The 20,156-nt window shown below is 39.8% G+C and overlaps 1 protein-coding gene across 2 annotated transcripts in view; it reads left to right on the forward strand.

The window, feature by feature from the left end:
- MDGA2 (MAM domain containing glycosylphosphatidylinositol anchor 2) overlaps positions 1 to 20,156 on the forward strand; it is a 521,930-nt gene that overhangs the window by 299,179 nt on the left and 202,595 nt on the right. For both annotated transcript variants that reach the window (XM_018563520.1, XM_018563521.1), the window contains exon 3: positions 4,101 to 4,275. In XM_018563520.1, the coding sequence (XP_018419022.1) occupies positions 4,101 to 4,275 (175 nt within the window). The remainder of the gene's footprint in view (positions 1 to 4,100; positions 4,276 to 20,156) is intronic.

A 20,156-nucleotide genomic window follows, 5' to 3' on the forward strand; every position in this document is an offset into this window, starting at 1 on the left:
CGCGGCGATATGTAACATGTGCGGCGTAATGGGCGCAATCGTCTTTTTTGCACGTATGCGCCCCCGACGCATGTTTGCATGCGTGTATGTATGGGTGGGGACTTAAAATGTTTTTTTATTCCTTTTTATGGTGTAACTTTAAATTTAGGGGGGGGACTTAAATTTTTGTTCCTTTTTTTTTCACTAAACTTTATTGCTATCACATACGGGGGCTAATAAAAACCCCTCTATGTGATAGCAAAATATGTACTTTAAAATTTTGCCCATTTCCTGCTCGCGCACGCCGAGCGGCACGTGTGGGGGGCGTGTCTGAGCGGACGTCTAAAGACAATCTCATTACAAATTAATAACCTAAACATGAGATTGTAGTCCATCACTGGAGCGAGCTTGGAGCGGTGGCTTTTTACAACACATACAGGGACCATGAGGAACAAACATAGCCGCCCTCCAGAAGGAAGGACAGTGTCAGCACCAATTCAGAGATGATTGGAGGATCCACAGCTGAATGATACACAAATAAGATACATTCTTGCTAATGGTTAAGGTACTTGAATGTATTTTTAAGTTTAACTTATGAGTTTAGTGTCACTTTTGATAAAATCTCCGACATGTCTCATATAACAGGAAATAAAAATTATAAAACATGTGGCAGTACAGTGAGGTCCTGATTAGGACTACAAATACCTTCCTCATCTCCATTACATAGAGGGATGTTGCCTTGTCGTTCAGAGAATATAGAAGTGTGAAAGTGATTAACACTGTTTGACATCTCGTTTCAGTCCACAGAAATCTACAAGCCCATTGAATTTCTGATTTTTCTGCATTTGCAGAAATTGTACTTAGCCTTAAAAAAAAAAAAAAAGGAATACGTATGCAGGCACCAAATCTATAACTGCTAAGATGCAATAGATTCAATTTTTGTTCTCGAGTTAAGATATTTCTTTAACTTGTCTTTGTCATCATAATTTTGGCATTTGGCTTAAGCAATCTTTAAATTAATTTTTCTTCCATAAAAATAAATCTTAACTTCTTTATGTATATATTTGAGAGAAGGCAATTTTGTTTACCGGTAAAGTGCCATTTTTATTCGTAGTAAAGAAACTGCTTCATCGAGTTCAAGATGCGAATCCACATTTGCTGGGCTGTGCTGTGAACCATTATTTGTCATCTGTGTGGATACAATGGGGAAAATGTGCAATGCTTGAAATAGCACAAGTGGGTATATTAATCAAAGAGTGATATTTTCTGATGTGAGCTAAATCACTTGATATTATGTTATAGGATGGTTCTAATTCATCATCATGGAGAGAGTTATTTATTTATTTTTTTATACATTTTGATCAATTGGCTCTATAAAATAACACAGGATTAAGTGGTATCTCGAATAAGATGATACCGGTGCTTGATAAATGAATCGTGTTGCCGTATGTAGTAAGCAGTCTCATGTGCTTACAGTATAGGCTTTGTGTGTGTTTCCATTCTTTGAAAGAAAAAATAATGATATGTATACAGTATATATATTTTTTGCAGTATCTGCAGCAATAAATTGCACATTTTCTGTGAAATATATTGTTGAATAAGCAAATGCTCAAATTAATGTGTCTGGAAATATTCTCTTCTGCTTTAATGGGTTTGCATGCTTAATTTATCTTCATTTCACATTTTTCTGCATTTTTACAGCCTTTTATAGCAAGTCTGTTAAAGAGGTTTTCCATTTTTTTTAAATAGAGAGTGAAAGTATTTCTTGGTATGTCCTCCTGCTGATGACTGGTAGGGATCTCCAAGCTTGGAAACTCCACCAATGGACTGTTTCAGGAGCACCACCAAGCAGCTCCAAAGCTATCATGACTTTTACTGAGCAGTTGAAGGTCTGACACTACTTGTCTGAGATTGGCTTCTTGACTAATTGGGAAAAAAGTGGGGACGGTACTATGAATGGCTGTTTTAGATTCAGTACATTTTACCTGTATGACCATTTATCTATAGGGATGAGTGTACAGAGAAATGATATATTGTTATATATAGGGATGAGTAGTTTTGTACATGTTATTTGGGGGGCTGTACAGCCGCCCAGATCACTTTTGGACAGCTTGCTTGTCTTTGCCCCCCCCTTCTCCATGGCCCGTCTCCCAAGCTTGCCGCCTCCCTCCCCGCCAGCCACCTAACTCTCCACCGTGGTTTTCTGGGTTCCCCGCTCTTCTGTGGGACCTAGGACTATGGCAAATGATTTCAGGATGGAGAGCAGGGAGCAAAATGGATGTGCTCCGATCTGCTCTCTGTGATCAGTGACATACGAGTGCTGTACTAACAGCGGTCCAGTCTCAGCTGTCACATGTGGAGCTGTACAGAAGATGGAGCACAATTCTGTGCTTGATCTTCTGTGTTGGAGGGCATGCTGCCTAAAGAGAGCCTGTCACCTTGGAATGCCACTACACAGGGGCTTGACAATAAAGTTAAGTGAAAATAAAATAAAAAAGTAAAAAATAAAATAACAATTCTAAATAAGTATTGGTGTACTATCTGTACCCCGTACTACCATCCAGCGCAACCGTGTGCCATGGATTTTGAATTTTGCTTGTAAATTGCAAGCACTCATTGGCCAGCTAGGTCACCTCACCACGCTGACCAATGAAAAGTGCTTATTAGCACGGTTAAATACAGTTTTGGTTAAAAAAAAACCAAATTGTATCACGACAAGTAGATTGTCATGAGGGACAAGTAGATTGTGCTCCTGCTTTAGTCCTTGGACAAGTAGTTTAAAAAAAAAAATCTCCACGCCCCTGATAATATAATATAATGATAGACATATATCTCTATGTACAGTAAACTCCCCATTATCCGGCATTCAAGCAACTGGCACAAAAAAATATTTTTGCCGGTGGCTTGATGCATACTAAAAAATGTTGTTAGCAACTACATTTATTTTGTTTCTAATGAAATTCTTTGTTTATATCTTGGTGCCGGCCGGCGGCTAAATTCCGCGTTCGTCAGCAGAATGTAAAGAATGGGGAAGCAGTCTGGCTATTACTCCTGGCTGTTTGTATTCTCCTGCCGGCTACTATTAACTCCCAAGCAACCAAAAACTACACTTATCCGGCATCCTACCAATCCGATACAGTTTACTGTATATAGATAAGATGTGTTTTAATGGAAACTGCACCAAATATGCATAGATTTGAATGCACCCCAAGAAAACTCCCAAACACCAACATGATACTTTTGTGTGTCAAACAATTGTGGCAATTTTTTAAAGTTAAAACATCAAAAAAAGACTGCTTTCAACTGACACCACACAGAACTATAGCCTGTACCATATTTACAATAGTGTTGTTCAGTATATATTTTTTGTTTTTATAATTATACATTATAGTATCATTCAGTATACATTTGGCATGATTTAAAGCAATACAGTAAAATGTAGATATACTCTACCTGCGTCTGCACACAGGGACAATGGGGTAGAGGATGAGATTTGTTCAATGTCTTGGCAAATGCATGAATCATTGAAGCATCTGCCATAGATGGGCCAAACTTATATGCTTTTGACTGGTGGATTGATTCGTTCAACCCAGGGCTTAGTTCACACCAAGGCGGCATACTTTTTGCACGTTTATGCACATTTGGCACATTTTTGCTCATTTTGACTGGCAGCTCAAGAAACATTGCGATCAATGGACGCGTACACCGGGCAAAAATGCACACAAAAATGTTCAACATGCTTTTGTTTCCTGGCATTTCCATTGAAGTCTAAGGGGGAAAAACAGGCTGTAAATTGGCAAAAAAAGCTTGTGTACTTTTTTGTGTTTGGAGTTTTACACAGGGTCCATGACCAGAGTTTGTGTTCATATCTGATTGAATTTGATCAGAGTTTCCTTTTTGTATATTTAAATTAAAGTGTAACCAAGGTAGGTGAGCTTCTGTAACAATTTGACAACTTAACGTACAGTAAAAGTCTAGACACGTTATTTACCTACCATTACTCTGGCACTCAAACATGTTGCTCTTTCTGCATCTGATCCATTTTAAACTTGCACACATCATGAAACTGCACCTAGTTATCAAGTGAGCCACACTAACTCTATTTTCTGATGCTTGCTCAGATCAGGTGGACCAAAACAGCGGGAAGTGCATCAGATCGATTTCAAGACTCCAGCGTTTTCAACGAGACCCTTCGGATTACAAATATCCAGAGGCACCAGGGAGGCAGATATTATTGCAAGGCAGAAAACGGGCTTGGTTCCCCTGCAATAAAGTCTATACGAGTGGATGTATACTGTAAGTAGACAAAAGTTATTTCCTGCTTAAACTTAAAGTGACTTTAAACCTTGCTCTTTTTTATTTGTATGGAAGGGAGGCACAGATGGTATGCAGATCTGTTGTTCTTTTTAAAAAAAGTTTAAATTTCTCATTTTCTAGTGGCCCTTCGCATCACTGTCTCCCCTACCTCCTGCACTGGTGCCTCCATCAGCTAAGCCGATGCTCTGGAGGCACCCATGCATGCGGGTTCCCGGCCATGACCGCAGTTTCTGCGTGCATGCATAGACATACACAGCCCTTTGGTAGGCCACACCCCTCTTCTCCACCCAACAGATTGACTGATGACAGAAGGAGCCTATGGCTCCTCTGCCCTCAATCTCCTCCCCCATAACCAGGGAGTTCGGAATGGAGGATCGCTTCTGGGCCCGGCGTCGGTGACATGCAGCACTGACAGTAAACTGTGGGGGGGACGGGGGACACCGAAAGGTACTGGGGATTGTTTACCTTAATGCATTATCTGACCTACCTTTAATACTACTTTAATTATTATTTCACTTAAAAAAAACAATTCAGCTTGGTTCACTGGGCCAGGTGATCACCGCAGTTAACCTTTTACACATGAACGGTAACTGCCACCATGTGTTTTATTGGGTACCCTTGAATATCTAGGAGCTCTGAGTGGTCTGTTCAATATCTGTAATGTGCTTGTTACGCAATGAAATGCGTTGTTACTGTTCAACAAAAGGATTATATTCTATGAAAACATTGGCACAAAGCATACAATAATTGTACCCTCTGCATGGGTACGATTGGGATGATGGCAAACAAGCTAAATGATTTTCTATATTGTGTTGTGGCTATAGAAGCTGCCAACGTGTGTCATTAACTGGCAGGATCTGTCAAATAATTTTGAAAAAGTAGAAATTTGATTTTTTTAATGTATATATTGAACTTTTCAACTAAAAGCTCCAAAAGAACTAAACTAAGGAAAAGCACAATCGCAAAAGGATAGCAGTGTGAAAACTACTGCATGCACATTTTATTCTGAAAGGTTATGTCAAATGAGTCCTTTTTAGTTTATAACCCCCAAGTTCCATTCAGCTGACAAAGAATGACATTTCCTACCAAGTATACCAGTTCCAGTTCCATTCATCAGATCTTATTGGAATGTTTGCCGTTGGGAGGTTCTTAAAATGAACCTTCAGATAAAACTATGTTTTAATATTTATATAGAGCTAGGATGGCTTGAAACCACTGTCTCAAAGGCATTACAAAGGGGTGCAGGGGTGACCAGGGCTCTGAGCGGCCTTGGCCAACTTGACACCACCATATTGTTTTTTTTATACATTTGCCCTTCTATCGAAACCTCTGTCACAGTGACAAGAGCTCCCACCAGCATGCCATAGGGCTGTGACCGTTCATTGTGCATTGTTTAGCCCAGTGGTAGCGAACCTTGGCACTCCAGCTGTGCCAAAACTACAAATCCCAACATGCATCTGCCTCTAGGAGTTACGTCTGTGGCTGTCAGAGTCTTGCAATGCCTCATGGGACTTGTAGTTCCAAAACAGCTGGAGTGCCAAGGTTCGCCACCACTGGTTTAGCTGGTGGGTATCTTTTCTGTTTTCCCCTGTGCTCACAAAAATTTGTGGCATGGCAATCTGCTTCTGAGATCATTCGTTAACCACATCAGTGGCAACTCTCAGTTTTTATCTTTTTGAAAAAAAGAGGAGTTAAAAAAAAACTAAAACACAGTGGTCAGGAGAACAAATGTGAATTTGGTGTCCATGATTGTAAAGCAATATATAAAGATATTTAATTGTCAAATGTGAAAATAAAAGAGATATGGAAACACGTCTACCAGAGTGTACCAACAATTCAACCTTAAGAGGCTGAAAGGATGGCAAGGGAAATATAATGAGACTAAAAATAAGTATCTACAAACCCTAGGAGCAATATCTGGATATTTTTAACCACAAGGTGCAGTGAGCTGTGTAGTGCACTTGCTTGATTTAGAGGTATATTTTTGCTAAACTTTTTTTCTTTCTCTCCCTTTGAACTTTTTCATGCTGGGGCACGTCTTTGACAGATAAAAGGGTACATAAAGACTTCTGGGAACTGGAGAAAAATCACAGGAGACCAGTACACACTGTCATATACACCTTAGAGTGGCACCTAATGAGATCATCACATTCACTTCAATAAAAATGGAGACTTTATCATCTTAAAATGTTCATCACCCCAAGTGCGTCAGTTCTTTATAACATTGTTACCCTGCGGTAGGGAGAACTCCTTCCGCTGGAAAGGTTATCCCATAGGCTTGATGACTGTACTATGCTTGTAGTATTTCTGTATCATCAAAGTAGGTTACCAAAGTGAACAACTGCAATATTAATAGAGTGTGGTCCCGAGAGGGGAAAAGAAGATCCATAACACAAGTGTACAAGGGGAAGTTTGAACTCCCTTGATCAACACCCTACAATACTATTTACCATATTTACTAGCTGTTTATATTTTATGCATTTGGAAACATATGTAGACCCTTTTTAGAGTCAGTCTATTGAGGTAACTAGAGCCATTTACTGTGGAAGACTATTTACAGTTTTGCAGCTCTCACAGGAACAAACAACTCTATGCAGAGGTTAAAGCTGAACTCCAAACACAACAACTTTTATTTAAATGTATTCTTTTATTACCACGGAGGATATAATTCCACTTTGTGTGTACTAATTGCCTTTGAACACCAAGTTATTTTGCAATGTGGAAGGGACCCAGCAGACCCAACCCATTACAAAGTCCTGCAGAAAACTACAGGAGGAGGGGATACAAGACTTGTCCCCCTCCACAAAGAGAGAGCAGCAGTGACCCGTCTATATTACAGGAAGCTCCTACACAGAGGCAAAGTTTTTCAGACTGGATCACTGCAGAGATCTGGAAGAAATACACAAAGCACACCAAGATTAAAGTACAAATACATATGACTTTTGCATTTAGACAATATATGCTTAACCTTGAGTTTAGCGTTAAAGTATATCTAAAGCCATAACTTTATTCATTGGTTTTGGACAGAGTGGGGAAGTGTTGAAATTCCTGTCTGGTTTTATTGCTCAATAATATCAGTCTGGCGTGGACTTGCAATAAACCAAATAAAAGTCTGCTGAAGTTCCATGTGAGACCAGTCCAAACCTGGTCTTCACTGACTTCAGTAGACCTATTGGATTTATCTTTTGGTGTTCTGAATCTCTTTTACAATCAGTTTTCATTGGTGCCTATGACATCGCTAGGTAGGTTAATCTTATCTATTCTCAAGGTGTCTAATGTCACAACGACAGAAAGGGATGAAAAATGCAAAATGGTACAGTGGTCAATGTAACTGAAATAGAAGGAAAATCTTACAGTGGAGCCATTTGTTTCAGTGACGAGTTTCTAAGAGGGGATTCTCTCTCACTTTGCAGAGATTTACTCTCACATACTGTTATGTTTCTGGGACAGGAAGTGAAGGAAAATCTTTACAATGGGACAGAGATGGCAACCCCCCACCTCCCCCCTTTGTGACGGCCTTAAAGGTAACTACTTTCCAGGTATATTATTTAATATGGATCTTGTATGTATTTATACAAGACAATCTTACACACCCTTAATCGCTCTTCTCAAAGGAGAATGTGTTTAGCTCATTTCCTCTTTTCTCATTACTTTAGTTGTCCTCTGGCCTTTTCACAGTTGTACAACATTATTTTGTGAACTGGTCCCCTGAACTTGCTAATGCTTGTATATGAAAACAATGGCAGGTTTTAAAGAGGGTGCTGAAACTTCCTTTAGTCTAGTCTTGAAGCCTGACTCCAGCTTGTGTTCACTCCCCCAGCAGTTCCTAAAAATAAAAAAGTAACTCAATCTGCTATTCTGATATTTCTGATCTCCTTCGCTGTCCCTGCAGGCTCACCAATCCATCATTGTGTTACCATTACTGCTCTGGGTTAAATAGCACCTAGTGTCATTTAAACCATTTTAAGAGAATGCTTCAGAGAGTAACACCACTGTTCTCAGTATTTAGGATCTACTCACCACTGGAGTAAGAGGACTCGTAATGTTGTTGGCCCTTGTCAAAGTCACCTGTGTAATAAAAAAAACAGAACAATATTTTATTATATTCTACAATAATGCTACAATAATGTTAATCTCTGACTTGCTCTACATGGGTTCCATCTCATTTTGGATATATATTTCCCCCTGAAGAAGCACAGAAGGGCGAAACATGTTGGAGTTATCAGAATGAGCAATCCATCATGTTTTACTAAAATAATCATACTGTCGAATTGATGTGACATTACTATTACATGTGAAATAGATCAATCATGCTTTAATTGTATTTTGATCATGCTTCAAAAAATTATGTGACACTAATAAATTAATTTCTAATTTTTATATATATCAAGAGAGGTGTAGTATTTCTTCAAAGCCCCCTCCCTTTTTGGTATTTGCACGCCTTAAAGTGGAATTTACTCAACACAGCTTTCAAGAAATTATAAATTGGGGTGTGCAATCTCACTCTCTTTAATTTGTTTCGTGCTTATTACACGCCCACTAATGTCCACCAGTGATGCTTTTATCGTGGGGGGGTCCCAAGCCCAGAGTTGCAGGTTAGGCTAATATTACTGTTTAACTGTTGCTGGGATTTGGGATCTGTAATCCTCTCTATGTGACTGGATGCTACTACTCATGGATTAGTGCATTATGAGCACTTTGAGAGTTACCTTTTATTGCCAATACTTACAAGCATCTGATGAGGAAGCTATAGCCTTCTGGGAAATTACGATAGTGATAGCTGTAAGGGGGATACGGAAATATTCTAATGTTAATAGGTTATATATAGAGATCGTTAGATTTGATCATTACATATGCAGGCCCTGCTTGCTGCTCTTAAAGCTGCACAATACTTGTCTTTTATGTAGTAAGTATACAGTCAGTATTTAGCTTTAAAAAATGCAAAGGAGGGCAAAAATACATGTATGCACTATAGAACCCCAAGTCAGTCTACAATTCCTTGTTTACTTCTTATATAAACAAGCCTGCCAATCAGCCAGCCACTTAACACACAGACCCTCAATTTTCCCATCCTAAAAGAGAAAGAGTCTCTTTGGTTAGTCGTTAGGAATGACATGGCTGTAGTTAATGAGTGACAAGTACCTCAACTTGCCAAAGTAAAGAAATAATGTGCTTCAGTTTTCAAATCTAGAATGTCAGGCAACAGATTGCTTTTGTAAGATTTTACTTCCCTGCCAAATCACATCATTCACCTCATGTATATTATTCAGCAGAATCTAGAAACGGCTAAATTTGCTCAGTAAACAGTTTTTAGTCTCTTGGAGATTTATTCTACATGGACGGTGCTGATCTTTTGCCATGGACAGAGGCAAAAAATATATACAGCTTGCATTCTTAGGCTGAAATACATATTCAAGTTTATTCATGGCTGGAAAACATACTCAACTTTACACAGTGAGCATAGGAAATTGCTTAAGCCAAGTCAGTCAAGTTGGATGTTTGGAGAAGTTTTATTGCTGCCCTGCTCAGGTAAGTAAGCATCTGGAAGGAATGGGGGGGGGGTGGGGAGGTTATAGTTTAGGTCAGGAGGGCCAGTAATGTTGAGCAAGTGTACTTACCTTTTAAGATGGTCATGTGGTGGGGTTCTAGTAGGTAGTCATATTTCTCCACTATGCAGAATATTCAGTACATTATGTCCTTGTTCTGGTCAGTCCAGCACAGTGTGTGTACTTTACTGCTCCCCTTATCTTATAGCAGGGTTTATGAGCAGAGCTCTGACAACAGACCTTCACTGAAAACCCTATACTCTCTATGGACCTGAGTTACTAAAACACAGATAAAGGAAAAAATTATCAGTGGAATTGTTGCCCATAGTGACCATTCAGAATTATTGTTTAAGTTGTACATAAAATGAAAAGAGAAACGTGATTTCTTTCCTCTAGTTTAAAAAAAATAGGCCCTTGGTGGAACATACTGGCAAGAATTCACCCAGTTGCTCAACAGTGATGTTGATTATATTTTCAGTCATGCAGATAAAAAATATGAATTTGTATATAAAATGTGATCAAGGAAGTCTGGAACAGCAAGAAAATAGAGACGTGAAAATTGAAAAATACAGATACATTTTACACTGATGACTCAACAAGAGAACTCATGAGTGAAAATATACTATAGTTTCCATTTAATCATTGAACCTGGTCTTAACAAAGTATATTATATAATGTGTGGCAGCCCCAAGGAAGCCAAATAGCATTACATAATATTCACTGAAGCACAATATTGACAGGTGTAATGAACCACAGGCAGCTTTTGTTACATTTTCTTCCATTGTATTAGCTCAGTGAAAATTGAGAGGTAATATGCTCAGATATTGGAAATGTACACCAAAGAAGGATAACTTATTAACTTAGAAAAATGTTAAATTAAAGGGTGCTCTAAGCTTTGAAGAAGAAATCCTCAATATGAAGGCAGTTGTTGGAAATTACCATTGTAAATACAGTTATTCAAATTGTCCTTAAAGTAAACCTTGTGTACGAAGGCCAATGAAAGCATCAAACTAATGAATTGGGAGTCCAAAAGCTTTTAATATTGGTGTTCATTTGACAAGACAATAATAAACAGCCAAAGCATTTCAGAGGGGCTGAGAGATCCTCCCCCTCCTTCAGGGCTACGGATACAAACAATGCTGTAACACACATTGCCACTTAAAAAAAATGAGTGATAAGAAAAATGAGGCCCAAGCCCCCCCAAAAAATTTGACTTTCCACTCCTAGGCTCAGACTCTGCAGTCCAGGAGCTTTCCAACTCGGCATGAGCATCGCTTCTTTGACGCTGTCCCATTTGCTCAGTTTCACGTCAGACTCCTACAACAAAACATTCTGTCATCGTGGTACAAATCAGTTGAATCTCTAGACGAACTGACTTACCTGACCCTGAGAACCCTACTTTCTCTGCCCTGGTGGCTTAGAAATCCTTTCTCTCGTTGCCTTGGAAGATCCTAACAATGGATGCCAGTCTGATGGCCTGGGGAGAAGTCCTAGACACCTGGTTGGTGCAGGTAACTTGGTCACCAGAGGAATCTCATTTCCCAATCAACATTCTGAATCTCTGAGCAATTTGGTCGTCCCTACAATGCGGGACACCCCAACTGCAAGGTCATCTGATCAGGATCCAGTTGGGCAATGCTACTGCAGTAGTGAACATCAACTATCAGGTAAGAACTAGAAGTAGAGAGCTAGAACTAATTCTAGCCTGGGCAGAACTCTAGGTTCCAGCCTCATCGGTCATTCACATTCCAGGCATAGACAGTTTGCAGGCAGACTACCTCAGCAGACAGCGTCTAGATCCAGGGCAGTGGTCCATACATCCAGAAGGAAATATGTTACACGGGGACGTGGCAGCATCAGCCGTGGACCTTCTGGCATCCAGGTTCAACAAAAAACTTGATAAGTTTATCTCAATGTGCAGAGATCCTGTAGCGGAACTGCCTTTATGCATGCATGGTGCGGCATCTGGGAGAACAGGACCCAAATTTGCAAGGCTACCACCTGGTCTTCTGTTCATAGGTTCTCTAAGTTTTACCAGGTGGATGTTCAGGCCTTTCCTAATGCCAGCTATGAGCATAAGATCCCTCAGGGAGCTCAAGAAGCTGCAGGCTACCCTCAGTTTTATGGGTTTTTATGTGGGCCTGTTAGTGTGTTCTGCCCGCCCCTCAGTTGGACTGCTTTTGAACATCTTAATTGTCTAAGAATAACTGAATCCTGTTAACCTTAATGAACAAGAAAGAAAACAGGATTTTTGGAAAATAAATTTCTTGGAGCTTCTTAAGGTCCATTAAGGCACACAGGTCCCACCCTTGTCTGCTTTTCTACAAAACTGAAGCATGCTGGGAGTGGGAGGGATTATATCTGGCTGGTCATCTGCTTTTATTTTGCCAATCCAATTTTTTCTATAGGGGACAGTATTACTTAATGCTTTTAAAATAACTGAATCCCTTTCTGCTGCAAGAGGTACACACTGGCAGCTTATGCTATCAGCTACCTACTGCTGCAGTAAGTTTTTTTTTTCCAGTTTTAGTTTTCCCACAGGTTTGCTTTCATTATTTGCTAATTTCTATTGCTAAGCATGAATATACATACACATCATACATATTTAATTATCTTTTAAACCTTTGAGTTCTTCTATATAATTTCATGTATTTTAGCAGAAGCGCAATGTTCCAAAACAATAATTTGCATACACGGTTACATATAGTTCTCCATTAGCAGCACTGGAATCTGCATTATCAGAACAATCTGCTGTAATGATGAACATGTTTTTTTTTTTAACATAAGCATTTTCTTTTTAAACTGGCATTAAGACGACATAATCAGCCGTTACGTCGGGATATTTTATTTAATAAGCAACTTGCATTGACATTTTCATATTTGTAAGAAAAACAAACAGCAAAAAAAAATAATAATCCCTCCAAGAGGGTAATGAATTGAAGATTTGTCTTTTGATGTTATTTTTTCCCCCAAAGAGAAACCCTTGAAGGGAAAGAGGCATGCTAAATTTAGAAGTCGGTCTGATTCTCAAAGATAAATATACATAATTTTCAGAAGTATTTTGGAATTCTGGCTGAATGGAGCAATCAAGTCTTTTTTTGAATGCTTGAACACATTCATTTTATGTGGAAGACAATACATTATCGTATTAAGCACTAGTAGAAAGTGGCCCAAGTCTTCCTGCCGTTAGGGTAAAGGAAATGCACTGCTGACGCATTCTGTAATCGTAGATGAAACGTGTCAGCAAGCGAAGAGCACTTGCACGTGAAGCAATTCATTTATCTAATTAAAGGAGAACTAAGGGGTAAGTGTTTTTCCCCATAGTTCTCCTCAGTTTATGTCCTCCCGTGACCCAAAGCTCAGTATATAGCGAGTTACAGCTCGCGGTATACTGAGACCGCCGCAGCCAGGACAGATCCCAACATTACTGTCGAGATCCACCCGGCTGTGTGATTGACAGCTGGCTCTGCCTATGTAGAGGCAGAGCAAGCTGTACCCGCCCCCTCCCTGTCCGTTCCGCCAGTCAGCGCTGGAGGATCGGAGCGAGGAGGGGGAATCCCTGCAGGGAGCCGCGAGTGACAGTCACAGCTCTCTGCAGGGACATGATAGAGAAGTGAGCGAGTGACGGTATGTGTTCGCTCACTTCCCGATCTATTGAGACGACGTGTGACAGTTTAATTGTCACACGTTGGCTCGAACTATGAGGTTGAGTGAAAATCCCTCACCTCATAGTTCTCCTTTAATATCATGTTTCCCCCGAAATTGTCAAATATAACTTATCTCTTTTCTTTTTCAGTCCTTTAAAATCTGCCATCGCCCGTTCTGGGTAGGCCTATTTTAACATTGTATTGTTTACATTGAGCTGTCTGCAGACCAGAACTGAAAATTAGGAGTGCAAAGCACTGCGCAAACTGTTGGCGCTATATAAATCCTGTATAATGATAATAACATAAATTACTCAAGACCTGTATTCGGTTAAGCATTCTGTTGTGATACAAATTAGATGACATGTATGTTGGATTCCATATCTTCTTTGTCAGGAGTCATGAATAATGATTTATATATTACACTGCGCTTTTATGAATGACTGGATCAGCAACATGTAGAAGTAGACCGGCTCTGCAAGAGTTTAGTTAGGCTCCAACCAGCCCATCATCTCATATGATTCCAGCTGGCATTTGTGGAAAGCAGTATAAACATACAGATAGATCCCTGATTCCTTTCTATTGTGCTCTTCTCTGCCATGAAGATATGCTGCTTCACACTGCCACATGTGGATGTAAATAGAGCTTTCTATACACCGGCCTTGGCCTGCAATAATGGCTGTTAGATATCATCGCAGAGAAAGAAAGAACAGATGAAATTATATTTGCAAACTTGCTTGGTGTTCTTGAAAATATAAAGGACTTGTATACAATGGGGGTCAGATTCCAAAGCAAGTAAAAATCAGCATTTTTTTCAGGTACTTTCTACTCTAGATCCAGGAGTTTATGTAGAAAGTGCCAAACATGCAGATTTTCTCCTTCTGCTTACCTGTCACTGGCAGCCTGAAGGTAGAAAGTAACATAAAAAGTAATAAAGCAGCTATTCATTTCTTTCTAACTTGCCTTAGTGCAGTGAATTACATTACATTTCTGGGTAAGAGATTGCAAACTAAGATGGATTGTATGTTTTGTTGATTGTTCCAATGGGGGTTAAGGTGTCGTATGTAGACACTGTGGTGCTCTAGGCACATCAGATCAATGGTACTTTCTTTTACAAGCTTGGCCCCATGTGTCATGTTATTATGTCAGCGAAATGGTGATGCTTGTGTAGCTCGGCTGCTGGCCCTTTAAGCCATGCAGCAGAATGTCTTTCCCTGGCCGTAGATCATTGCTACCTCCCTGCAAATGATGACAGAGATGCAGGGGGAGAGAGTGAAGGACATTACTCCCATCCACAGGTGCCAGAATCAAGGAAAAGTGTCCACAGCATAGAATTAGCAGGGACCTTATTGGTCAGGGCTTGAGGAAACCGGGACTCAGATAGTCTAGAGCTGCATCCTGGGACTCTGAGCCCACACAATGGAGCTGCCTAAAGGGGGACCGCTGCTCTACAGAGAGAGAGAGGAGTGCTAAAAACATAGCTGCTGTACTCCTGGTCCGATTTCTAGAGAGCAGTGTGCTATTGTGAACTGTACAGACTTGGGTGAGACTTGGGTGAGTGTCTGTGATAGAGGGACTCGGAAGAGCAGACTTCGGTACCCTTGACTGAGCTGAGCTACCTGGCTACTGAGTGCCCTGAGTAAAAGATTGATTATAGAGAGCATCAGTGGCAGTGCCACAAGAAGAGAATCAACACAGAGGTGCAGGCTCAAGAAGGAGGCCCGTAGGCAGCCTAGCTGCCTTTCACCTAACTCCATTCAGTCAGAGAGGTTCTGTGGCCTAACTTGAATCCGGATCCATCCTGTCAGATGAGAGCCCAAATGCACCCAGAGGGACATTATCTGAATTCCTGGTTGGTGTGAGAACTCTTAGCCTCCCTGGTGTGTCGTTTTTTGCTGTTGTTGCCATTGTTCGTAGTGAATGAAGTTCTGCCAGGTGGGAACTGGACCGCTTATTTCCCTGTGGATTCAAATCTCTCAGTTGAAAGTGAGCACTTCACTTGTAGAGGTAAAGGCCCCCAAGCCCAGCAAGACTGTAGCTAGTTCCCCACTGGTCAGTAGACAAGGACTAAGACACATACTTAGGCATAGTAAACCATGCTGACTCTGTCCCTTTCTTTAACCTACACTTCACTTACAGGGCTTACTCCAGTTTAAGAAAGCTTGTTTTATGCGATCAGGTGTATCATAGAGTTGGGTTTAGTCAGGAAGGGTCTTCACTGAAGGGATAACAGAAGGACCAATCTATCAAGCAGCTCCTCAGGGGGTAGCACTACACTAGAATGTTCTGTTTCAGTCAGGAAAGATAATTTAGTGTTTCCCGAATTATAAACTATTGAAACTAACATCCCGTGAAGCTTCTTTACCTGCAGTTCCCTTGCTGAATTAAGCAACACATGTCCAGAGGTGCACAAAAGAGATAAACAAAGGGAAACATTATCACATTTTGTACATTTCATTTCAATATGCTACTTCCTCTACCCACTGGCCCATAGATGGCATTTTGGTTAATACAGTTCTGGGTTAGTAGACATGATGGTTCAGTAGCTTCTCACTTCTTTAGGATCTTTAGGGTTGTATTAGCCTATCCCAGTACAGGTATATGGATAATGCCACTCTTTGTTTATTTCCCCCAATGTTTTTAAAGAAGGCAAAAAACATGGCCACCAAATCTTCATACTTTTCCTAAAAACTTGGCAATTTTTGGGCATTCCAAAAGGTTTCAGGGTATTTTTGCAGTCTCAGCTTTGGGTGCATGCCACTTATTGTAAGAGGATCTCCTACAGAGGCTGAGAACACTTGTGCCTCTATCATCTTTGTTTTTCAATGTTGATAATTGTGTTCTCAGTACTTGTATGTTTTCGTATGTCTTGCTGCTAGTAGGGTAGAGCAGAAAGGCCAATTAATGAAAGCACTAAATGTTTTTCTAGCCTCTCTTATAAGTTTTACATCTGTCAACCCAGCTACTTTAGAATAATAATGCACATTCTATGTAAATAAGATGCTTATGAAACTGCAATTTGACTGAAGTGGGATGTAAGTAAGTAAATAGCGGAGATCACAAGATATTGAGTTTTCTTATAGAACGCTAATCATTTTGCAGAATTTCACCCAGGTGCAAACCAGAATATGTACATTATGTATGTACAGAATATGTACAATATTGTACACAATTGCGCACATTTCTACCCCATTTTGCAGACTGCAATATTGAAATAAATTATTGGATCTTCAGGATCCAACTTTGCAGTACGTAAATACCACAAATGATGTGTAAATAACAGACCTACAGAGATTTCCCCCGCCCCCCCTCACGTTACTACCATACAACATCAAATATCCATTACTCTTTAATTATTTAGACATAAAATGATGCATATCTGCTCCTCATATAACAAGAGCTCAGTCTTTTTCATTTAACACAATTCTCTCATGTGCGCACTTAAACTTATTGACAGTGATGTATGTATTTTCTGCAGTACCGTCAATTACCGTATACTTATTCATCTTTCAACTTACCCTTCGATTTTTTTGTTTTCTTTGAAATAATAGTTGACAGCCACCAAAAAAAAATAATGGCGAAAGATAGGATAAACATTAGACTATGTGATTGTTGCTTCCCTAGTGCTGTGAAAATGGTTTTTATCAGTGGTGTTTCTTGGGATGGGGGGCAGAGGTGGGGAGCACCACACTGCGTAGCACCGCTTGAAGAGAGCTCCGGTGTGGCTGCCAGTAACATGCAGAATGGCAGCGGCGTGCCAGGTTCTTTTTTTGCATTCCAGCATCCAACAATGAAAGAAGTGGGAGCTGTCAGATGGAGAGATTTCTGTCTGGCAGTAGAAGTTTATTTGGTGCTGGCAGGTGCACTGGGAGCATGTGCTCAGGTGAGTAAACCATTGAATGCCAATGCTTGTGGGGGATATTATTACAGGGTAAGCCTGCCACTTACCTCCAATGTGGTGGTGTATTCTTATTATAACCTGAGCCTGCCATTGAGCACCAATACAAATGAAGGAGGGTTATTGCTGCCAATGACATCAACAATGGGGATTTTTCTTACTCCTATGCTACATGCCATACACCATAAAGTATCACCCACTTATTGACTATGCCTCCTTTTCTCCTCTTGATCCTTCAGAGGCATCCCTCCTAACTATATTCACATGGCATCTACTATACAGGTGAAACTCGAATAATTAGAATATCGTGCAAAAGTAATTGCAGTAAGTGCTGCAAAAGGGGCCCAAACCAAGTACTGAGTACATATGCATGCTTGTACTTTTCAGAGGTCCGATATTGTTCTATGTACAATCCTTGTTTTATTGATTGCATGTAATAATCTACTTTTTTGAGGTTGTGGATTTGGGGTTCTTGGGGTTTTCATGAGCTGTAAGCCATAATCATCACAATTATGACAAATCACGACTTGAATTATCTTGCTTTACATGTAATGAGTCTATCTCATATATTAGTTTCACCTTTTAAGTTGCATTAGTTAAATAAATGAACTTTGCACGATATTCTAATTATTCGAGTTTCACCTGTATTTTTCTGAGCTCCTGCACATCGGATGGATTGATATGCCAAGTTCAGTATCTCTGCATAAAGTTTCAACCACACTTACAGCTACTGCTGTATATGCTCAACCGGCCAATTCTGCTCCAACCCCCAGAGTGCATGATGTTAAATTGCATGTAAATAATTTCAATGTGGGGGTGTAAGAAAATGATCCACCCTGGGTGCCAAATATACTAGGTACGCCACTGCAGTTGAGGCTAATTTTGGGTAGAAACTGGATCCACTGACACAAACTAGTTTACAGCATATCGGAAACCCAAGAATGTAATTTGTTTCAGTTTACCAGTCCTTAGGTGTGGTAGCTGCAGTTTTTTCTTTTGAATACACCTAGTGATTCTGCTGGTAATGCACTTCCTGTCCTAGGATGGATATCTATGGAGGACTCGTTGTTGCTCTAAAACAAGAAGTTGTTTAGGACTACAGAATACCCCTCTCTTCATTTCCGTGACGTAGAGAGTAGGTATGTTGTAGTCCTAGCAATGCTGTTTCTACATAGAACCCTAGAGCATGAAGTGTTTTAGAAATACTTTTCATTCTCCTAATCTTCATGCCTTAGGTGGGAAGTGGTTGTAGTCCAAAGAGAGAGCTAGGATCAATGCTAAACTATACCAGTTAAGTAAAAGAAGTAGATCAGCTCACTAGATTTCTGTCAGGATCAATGGAATATTTTTTTGCACTTCAACACATAGAGCCAAATGCTTTCAACTGTATATATAGCAGACCAAAAGGGACTGAGTAAGAAAATGTCAATGATGGGGTTTGCGTACACTTTATAAAATTTATTTTTAATTTTAAAGAATCAGGCTTTCTAAAACCGAGAGTTTTGGTCTATAGGTCCATGCAATTGAGCACCAAGATATATTTCTTGATGGTTGTGGTAAAGAGATTTCCCCACACCTAAAAGTTCTTCCTTGTTACCGCCTATGAGAGGAGGTGATATTCACATTTTGGATTAACTGCCTGGCCAAAAAGGTTTGCTGCTTGTGGACTAACATTTCATATGACCATTATCTTCTGTGAATAGTCTACTGAATTCTATAGGTGCCCCACTTCTACCTACATGTGGTCACTCCTTGTCCTATCAACAGCTGTTTTCCTTATATGACCTAGGGAAATACAAACTCAAAATGAGCCTGTGCAACTGTCCAATAAAGTTTAGTTAATGTATTAAAAAATGGGCAAGTATAGTAATGCATATCCGGCAAAGGGTGTGTTCACTAGCTATATAATTGGCTCATCATAGGTTTATCTACAAAGCAATTATGCACAAATACAGACTTCTTGAATAGATGTGAAGGAAATATTGACCACAAGCACATTTAATTAAGGTTTTCTGAAGCAATAGCTTTTTAATCAAGAAGACGAACAGAATGGAATAGCTTGATCATTTGTAAGTGCAGACGTGTCTGACTTGGAAGCCCCCTGACGGGCCTAATCTAAAAATGAACACTATCGTTCTGTATATTGGTATGCTAACAAAATAAACAGGCAAGTGTATTTGAGATTTCAGTTAAACCATTCATTCACATGCAACCACTATTTTTATCTCAAACAAAATAACATAACTACCAATGCAATTTCAGAAAATAAAGTATAGCTATTGTTTTAAAAATGTACATTTATCATGTTTCCATAGCTCTAGACTAAGCCAGAATCTCAGTACAAGAAGTAGATGATGACCCTGGATACTAACTAAACAAAAATGGTAATGTCCTTCTTGGTAGAAAAGCAGAAGTCATGGTAAAGGAGATCATTGTTATATCTGAATGGTAATAATACCAGTAAATGATAGACTGTTGGGCTGGAAGCCCATGAGAGATAGCAAGGTCATCAACTAATTTTCATATTATGACCAGAGTTTAAGCTGTTTCTTTTTCAAGGTTCAGCTCTATAGATACTGTTATTTTCATGTTGTGCTTATACTGTATGTAACTGAGTAATCCATAATTGGCTAAATATTGCCAAAGCTGTCAATTTTCATGTTAGATTTTTTTATTTGTTGAAGTCATGTTTTCACATACCCAGGGGTGTCCCCATAATGAGGCAGGCGGCATCTCTTTGGGGGGCAGCGTGAGGTGTGTGTGTGTGTGTGG

Source organism: Nanorana parkeri, unplaced genomic scaffold (assembly GCF_000935625.1).
Source record: "Nanorana parkeri isolate BGI_ZX_2015 unplaced genomic scaffold, ASM93562v1 scaffold670, whole genome shotgun sequence".
Lineage (NCBI taxonomy): Eukaryota > Metazoa > Chordata > Amphibia > Anura > Dicroglossidae > Nanorana > Nanorana parkeri.